This window comes from Moschus berezovskii, chromosome 22, assembly GCF_049115385.1.
Source record: "Moschus berezovskii isolate FMDL1 chromosome 22, NW_MosBer_1.0, whole genome shotgun sequence".
NCBI classification, from domain to species: domain Eukaryota; kingdom Metazoa; phylum Chordata; class Mammalia; order Artiodactyla; family Moschidae; genus Moschus; species Moschus berezovskii.
In genome coordinates this window covers 4,338,775-4,345,879 of record NC_142481.1, presented here as the reverse complement: position 1 = coordinate 4,345,879, position 7,105 = coordinate 4,338,775, and the positions used below count along the sequence as shown (strand labels likewise).

At 44.0% G+C, this 7,105-nt stretch overlaps 1 protein-coding gene and 1 pseudogene across 7 annotated transcripts in view; both read right to left on the bottom strand.

Annotated features, from left to right (window-relative positions):
• Positions 1–2,684: 2,684 nt before the first annotated feature.
• LOC148774276 (uncharacterized) lies at positions 2,685–5,159 on the bottom strand (annotated as a pseudogene).
• LOC148774275 (KRAB domain-containing protein 5-like) overlaps positions 4,074–7,105 on the bottom strand; it is a 39,638-nt gene continuing 36,606 nt past the window's right edge. For 3 of the 7 annotated variants that reach the window (XM_088830490.1, XM_088830492.1, XM_088830491.1), the window contains one exon: positions 4,074–6,783. In XM_088830490.1, the coding sequence (XP_088686616.1) occupies positions 6,527–6,783 (257 nt within the window). In that variant the 3' untranslated portion in view covers positions 4,074–6,526. The remainder of the gene's footprint in view (positions 6,784–7,105) is intronic. The other 4 variants (XM_088830494.1, XM_088830495.1, XR_016035888.1 and 1 more) reach the window with 3 other exon arrangements.

Genomic DNA, 7,105 nt, shown 5'->3' with positions numbered 1-7,105 from the left:
TGCCTTGCTTCATCAGCTATCTTGGGGTCACCTGACACACTGTCTCCTGTGCTCAAGTCCTAACACTTCCACAAAATAAAATCTAACTCTCAACATTTAGGCCACGGTATTTTTTTTCAGCCTATAGTTATGTCACTTATTACTTAACACAGATCATTATTTCCCTTGTTGGTCATCAGATATGGATTTAAGGCATCGTTTTCACAGATATTTCTCCATTTCCAGGCACACTTTTGGACTTCCAAGCTGGCAGTAGGACTAAAGAGTCTAAGTGCCAATGCAGGAGGCCTAAGAGATCTGGGCTTGATCCCTGGGTCAGGAAGATCCCCTGGAGGAGGAAATGGCACTCCACTCCAGTATTCATGCCTGCAAAAACCCATGGACAGAGGATCTGGTGGGCTAGGATCCAAAGGGTCGCAAAGACTCTGGCGTGACTGGGCATCTAGGCACACACATTTTTAACCCAATGTTCACTGTTGTCCCTGCTTTATTTCCAAAGAAAGCTGTGATGGTCAAGAGGAAAAGATCAAAATTTTACATGATCTCTTGCTCCTTCTGCCTGTGTAACTCAGCTTGCTCCTTCCAAAGTCTATATCACCTAGGTCTCAAAAAGTGGGGACTCACAATTCTAGGAAGTGGAGCTTATCTCACTCACTCTTGTCCTGCTCTTTGGAATCGCCCTAGCCCCTGCAAACCCACTTAATCATGCTTGTCCGTGCATGAAAACTCTGTAACCCCTTTGTTTTGGGCTCAGAGCTTGGAGTGTTAATTCCTCTGGGCCCACCGGTGTAATGTAAAGTGCTTCAACTCTCTGAGTGTTGTGCTTAGTGTCTCGAGTACTGGTTTCTGCAACATTTCTGGAGGCCTCAGCGAGATTCCAACCACACCGGACCCTTGAGCCGCTGGACTGGTGGCTCAGCCAGGTCAGAGCAGAGCACCCCGAGAAGAACAAGGAGGCGTGACACCTGATGGTATTCCGGGTACTCTTTCGGATGGGTGTTCCAACTCTCTGGATGGCCGAGCCCTGACTGGACTCATTGAAGGGACAGACCAACTCACCAGGAATGACCACAGGCACAGGGAAAGCCCCGGGGCCAGTCCCAAGTCAGGAGGTCTTACCCCAATGGGTAGAAGAGGAGACTGTTGCCCTCCTTGGAGCTCCCAGGAAGGGACCATCAGATAGGGAGGCCTGGGGACTCAGGAAAGGGAGGTATTGTCATAACCTCTGAGTGATTGTGTATGCATGATTGCTGATTGAAGGTTGAAAGTAAGCTTCACAGTCTATGGTCTTGGGAGACTGAGAGGGTCCAAAACCTGAGACTCCATGACGACTTCATGAGGCTGGAAGGCTGTGACAGCCTCTTGGGGATTTGATCCCTCCTTGTGAGGCTGGTCCGTTTTGAGAGTTGGTACCTACCTGCCACTATTAAGAGGAATCTTAAGTCTCCCTCAGGAGAGTGGCCAGGTGGAGGAAAAGTGACTGTGAATGAGGAATGTCGAAGGGGACTGTCGACAGTGGGGCAAAAGGAGATTGAAAACGAAAAAGAAATCATCAGCTGTTAGAAGCCGCTGGAAGCCTTCCCAAGTGTCAGTCATCCATTGTAAAGGCCATCAGCGAGGAACTGATCCAATCAACAAAGGAAATCGGTTGGCTGACCAGCTTGCCAAGGAAGCGGCGACCCATCCAAGCCCCACAGTGGGCCCTGAGTCAATCTTTAAGGTCCTCTTGGCACCAGAATTGCCTCCATCCCCAAGGTATACCAAGGAAGAAGATCAATGGGTGCTAAATGAGGGAAGAATAAAAGGAGGGCTGCTGAAGCTCCCAGATCAAAGACTCTATGTCTCCAACAATATAGAAATCCAGATGGTAAAACAACATCATGAGAAAACTCATTTAGCAAAAACTGCGCTGGAGAGTTTACTGGGCCGCTACTATTTCGTTTCTAAACTCCCAGCCTTGTGTGTGCAGATCAGTGCTGGCTGTGTGACCTGTGCACAGAGCAACGCCAGCCAAGGACTAAGACCCAACACAGGGGTGCTGCCCTTTGAAGATCTAGAAGTGGGCTTTACTGAAGTCAAGCCCTATAGGGGCTATATGCATTTCCTTCATCTTCTAATGGGGAATAGATAGAAATGGTTGCAGCACAATATAAAAAGGCTAATCTTTGATAAACCATCAAAAATCTATGTTTCCAAACACAGTGGAAAGAACGCTTAGTATGGATTGAGTCTTGAATTACATTCACTTCAGTTCAGTTCAGTTCAGTCGCTCAGTCGAGTCCGACTCTCCGCGACCCCATGAATCACAGCACGCCAGGCCTCCCTGTCTATCACCAACTCCCGGAGTACACTCAAACTCATGTCCACATCACATCATTATAAACAAGCATACAAACATTACTAAGAATTGTAACTTTCGAACCATCAACCTTCATCTCACGATTCATGCTAATATGTCAACTTTCTATGTGTTTTAACTATGGAGTACTCCCTACAGTCTTTCTACTTCAGAGAAACTTCTGAAAACAAGATTGATGAAAGGCCTTCTAGTATGCAATCTCTGATATTTATTTCGACTTAACTTTTGATTAAATTTTTTTCTACATATTTGTTACATCATTTTCATAGGTCTGTTGCATAAACTCTCGTGTTTTCTCATGCATGTTTAGGGCAAACCTCTTCCATCACTTGTTCCATGACGAGGGTTTCCCTCCAGTGTGTGTTCTCACATGTTTAGTGAGATGAGCACTCTGACTAAAGGCTTTGCCACATTCAGCACATCTATATGGTCTCTCTCCAGTATGCATTCGCCGATGTTCAGTAAGAATAGAACGCATAATAAAGGCTTTGCCACATTCTGTACATTTATAACGTCTATCCACGGTATGAATTTGGTGATGTTGAGTAGGGGCCGAACTCCTAATAAAGGCTTTGCCACATTCTTCACATCTGTATGGTTTCTCCCCAGTACTGATTCGATGATGTAGAGTAAGAACTGAGCAATGATCAAAGGCTTTGATACATTCTTTACATTTATAAGGCTTCTCTCCAGTGTGGACTCGCTGATGATAGGTTAGACGTGAGTAACAGACAAAGGCTTCGCTACATTCTGTACATTTATAAGGTTTCTCTCCAGTGTGAATTTGCTGATGTTAAAAAAAAAAAAACCTTGAATTGTTAGTAAAGGCTTTGCGACATTCTGTACATTTGTAAGGTTTCTCTCCAGCGTGAATTCCCTGATGTTGAGTAAGAAATGAGCGACGGTTAAATGCTTTCCTACATCCTGTACATTTGAAAGGTTTCCTTCCTGTATGAATTTTCCTATGTTTACTTAGATTGAGTGGCTTACTAAAGAATTCCCCACATATCTTACACTTGTTTTCTTTCTGTGTATTCTAAACAGTCTGCTATTGACAACATTCTGAAGACTGATTAGAAACTTTACCATATTCAGTACAAGTCCTCTCTTCAGTACAAGTACTCTTATCTAGAGAAAAACCTGACATTTGATGAAAGGTATTTCTATATTTATCACTTTTGGATTCCTGTTTGAAGATTCAGGTCCCTGATGTTTCATAAGGTTTGAGTCTCCTTCAACTGTATACCCAGTTTCATTGATTGAATACCTGCTCACTCCACCATAAATACTCTTGTAATTATTGAAGCTGGAGCTCTTAAGGTGTGACTCATTTTATTGCACATGGAAAGTTGTTGTGTAGTAACCATATCACAATATGTATTGAACAATGATGGTTGAATTACGTCTCTTCTATTATCATCAACATTATACATCTTGGAATAGAGAGAAAATATCTTTTGAGGGAAGAAAAATGACCCCCTGTTCATGGATCCCTCACAATGATTAGATTGTGAGTTTTCCCATTCATCGTTAAATTGTAAGTATTCAGACATGCTTGAATATATGTTTAGTCAAAGCCTATGTTCAGAATTGTCTGAAAGAGTATTTGCAGTAGAGACTAGATTACCTTCCAGATTTTCCACGTTTCCCTTTAGAGTACACGTATATTTCAAAAAAAGGATGGAAATCTTTTCTTTCTTTTTTTTTTTGTAATGTAAAAGCCTTTTAGACGGTTAGACAACCCCATTATACAGTGACAGAGGTAAGGCAAAGCAGTCATTAAACCAAGTTAAAATCAAAATGAAAAGTCACATTACGTTCATAGTTACATCAGTCCATCTTAAGGTTGTTAGATGTCATCAGTTTAAGAAGAGGCATCACATGCGATTGTTGTTGAAGGTATTCGCAGAGTTGGAGAAAGTCTTTTCCTTGACGTGGAGATGTCCACCAAAGGAAGCCTTCCACTAAGAAGAGGGGAGTGCTCCGCAGACCCAGCAATGCAGCGTAGGAGTGAGCCCAGGACAGGAAGGCATTGTCTTGAGGATCAAACGGCAGACTCAGTTACTGGAGTCAGCAGAAGTAGGCTCACATGGATTATCAGGCCCATCCATGAATCACTTTCTGGCACTTTGACAGCTCGGTTTCTGGCTCAGATAGAAGCTTGCTTGACTCAGAGGCTGGGTCAGGAGTTGTCTCCCGGAGATCTGTTAATGCCTATTGAAAATCTGAGAGCTTGTCCTGAAGAATCCCAGATAAGCCCCCAAGATGAAAGACACCGGGATCTTGGCCTCCGGAGGAGAAGAATTCAATCTAGGGCCAGAGACGAGGCTTGGTCACTCAGCGCTTTTGTGTAATGAAGTTTTATTAAAGTATAAAGGAGATAGAGAAAGCTTCTAACATAGACATCAGAAGGAGGCAAAAGAGTACCCCTGGAAATCTTTTCTTAAACACTTGCACTTCTCAGCAGATGTTGAAGACTGAAGTTAATGCTTTTCCCAATTTGAGTCAGGTTGCTCATTTCTTTTTGTAGTAATGTTAGCACTATGTGTAACTGTCTCCATTTCTTTATGTCCATATAAACATCCTCTCTGTCTTTCATATACCCTCATATATTCCCTGTCTTTCATTAAATTTAACATTCTGAGGTGAAATCTTTGATATAGTTCTAGGGTTGCTTTTGGGAATACATCGTCTAACGCAGGATTCTTCAGCATCAAATTCTGAGTGTCTTGTGGAGACATAGACATCCAGGTTTTAAATAAAGAAACAAACTCACTCACCAAAACTCTCTGTCGCTCATTTAAACTCAATTCCGGGTCTGCAAGATAGTGCTCACGTGCGGGCGGAAGATCCAACAGGAAGATGAGTGCGCTATGCTGCGGCCAAGGAGAGGAGACATAAGCGGAGAGGGTGGGACAAGGCCGGAAGCGCTGGTACGTAGGGGCGGGGACCAGTGGGGGCGGAGCCTTTCCTCCCCTCACCCCCGCCCCTGTCAGTTTGGGATCTGTTGGTGCTTCCGTCCAGCTGTGCTTCCTTTCTCTGCCTTTTGATGCCTTTGACTCTTTGATTTCCTCTGGAGCAGAGCTGCTTCCTGCATGTTTACAGGGAGGCCTGGCGTGCTGTGATTCATGGGGTCGCAAGAGTCGGACACGACTGAGCGACTTAACTGAACTGAACTGAAAACAACTTAAGGCAAAAGAGAAGAATTTTGAGAGCTGTCTCTATGGGAAGCCGAGATGTTTTCAGCAAGTTGAAAAACGGGGAAAATTCAAAAGCCCTTTGTGTGAGTGTGTGAAGATGGGTGTCTCCTCAGTGACGAAAAGTAGAATATAATCACTTTAGCAACAGCAGCAACAACAATTAACAGAGGCAATCTGTTTAGAAACATTCTGGCAGGAGTAAAGGTATATCATTTCTGTGGTTACCTTATAAACCACAATGGGGGTTCCATCTCGCGCTTTGTTTCTGGAATCACTTTCTAAGAGAAAAGTCAGCTGCCCTGTTGTAAGCAGGTCTCTGGTTACAATTACTGAGGCTTCCTCCCAACGGATTAGCTGAGTGATTGAGTTCAGTTCAGTTCAGTCGCTCAGTCGTGACCAACTATTTGGGACCCCACGGACTGAAGCACGCCAGGCCTTTCTGTTCATCACCAACTTCCGGAGTTGACCAAAACTCATGTCCACTGAGTCGGTGATGCCATCCAACCATCCCATCTTCTGTCATCCGCTTCTGCTGCTGTCTTCAACCTTTCCCAGTATCAGGGTCTTTTCCAATGTCACTTCTTCGCATCAGGTGGCCAAAGTATTGGAGTGTCAGCTTCAGCATAAGTCCTTCCAATGAATATTCAGGACTGATTTCCCTTAGGATGGACTGGTTGCATCTCCTTGCTGTCCAAGGGACTCTGAGAGTCTTCCCCAACACCACAGTTAAAAAGCATCAATTCTTCAGTTCTCAGCATTCTTTATAGTCCAACTCTCACATCCATACATGACTACTGAATAAACCATACCTTTGACAAGGTGCACCTTTGTTGGCCAAGTAATATCTCTGCTTTTTAATATGTTTTCTAGATCAGTCATAAATTTCCTTCCAAGGAATAAACGTCTTTTATTACATGGCTGCAGTCCCCATCTGCAGTGATTTTAGAACTCCCGAAAATAAAGTCTGTCACTGTTTCCATTGTTTCCCATCTATTTGCCATGAAGTTTTGGGACCACGTGCCATGATCTTAGTTTTCTGAATGTTGAGTTTTAAGCCAAGTTTTTCACTCTCCTCTTTCAGTTTCATCAAGACACTCTTTATCTCTTCTTCGCTTTCTGCCATAAGGGTAGTGTCATCCGCATGTCTGAGAATATTGGTATTTCTCCCAGCAATCTTGATTCCAGCTTGTGTTTCATCCAGACCAGCATTTCTCATGATGTACTCTGCATATGAGATAAATAAGCAGGGTAACCCATGCTTAAGGTGGGGCCAAGAGCATTGTCGATAATAGGATCACACAAGAGCTTGCTGGAGCGTGAAAGGTGACACACAGAACACACCCTGAGGTGAACATTCTGAGAGGAGCAATACTCAGTGGCTTCTCTCCCAGTGGGTGTGCCCCAATCCCACCAGCCTCGCACCACAGATGAGAAACACAGCTGTGAAACAGATCTGGGGCTCTATATCACCAACCAGGGAGCAGGCATCACCACAGAGAGGGCAGTGAAAACCACAGAGCAATGGGAAAGTTCCCCTCCATATCCA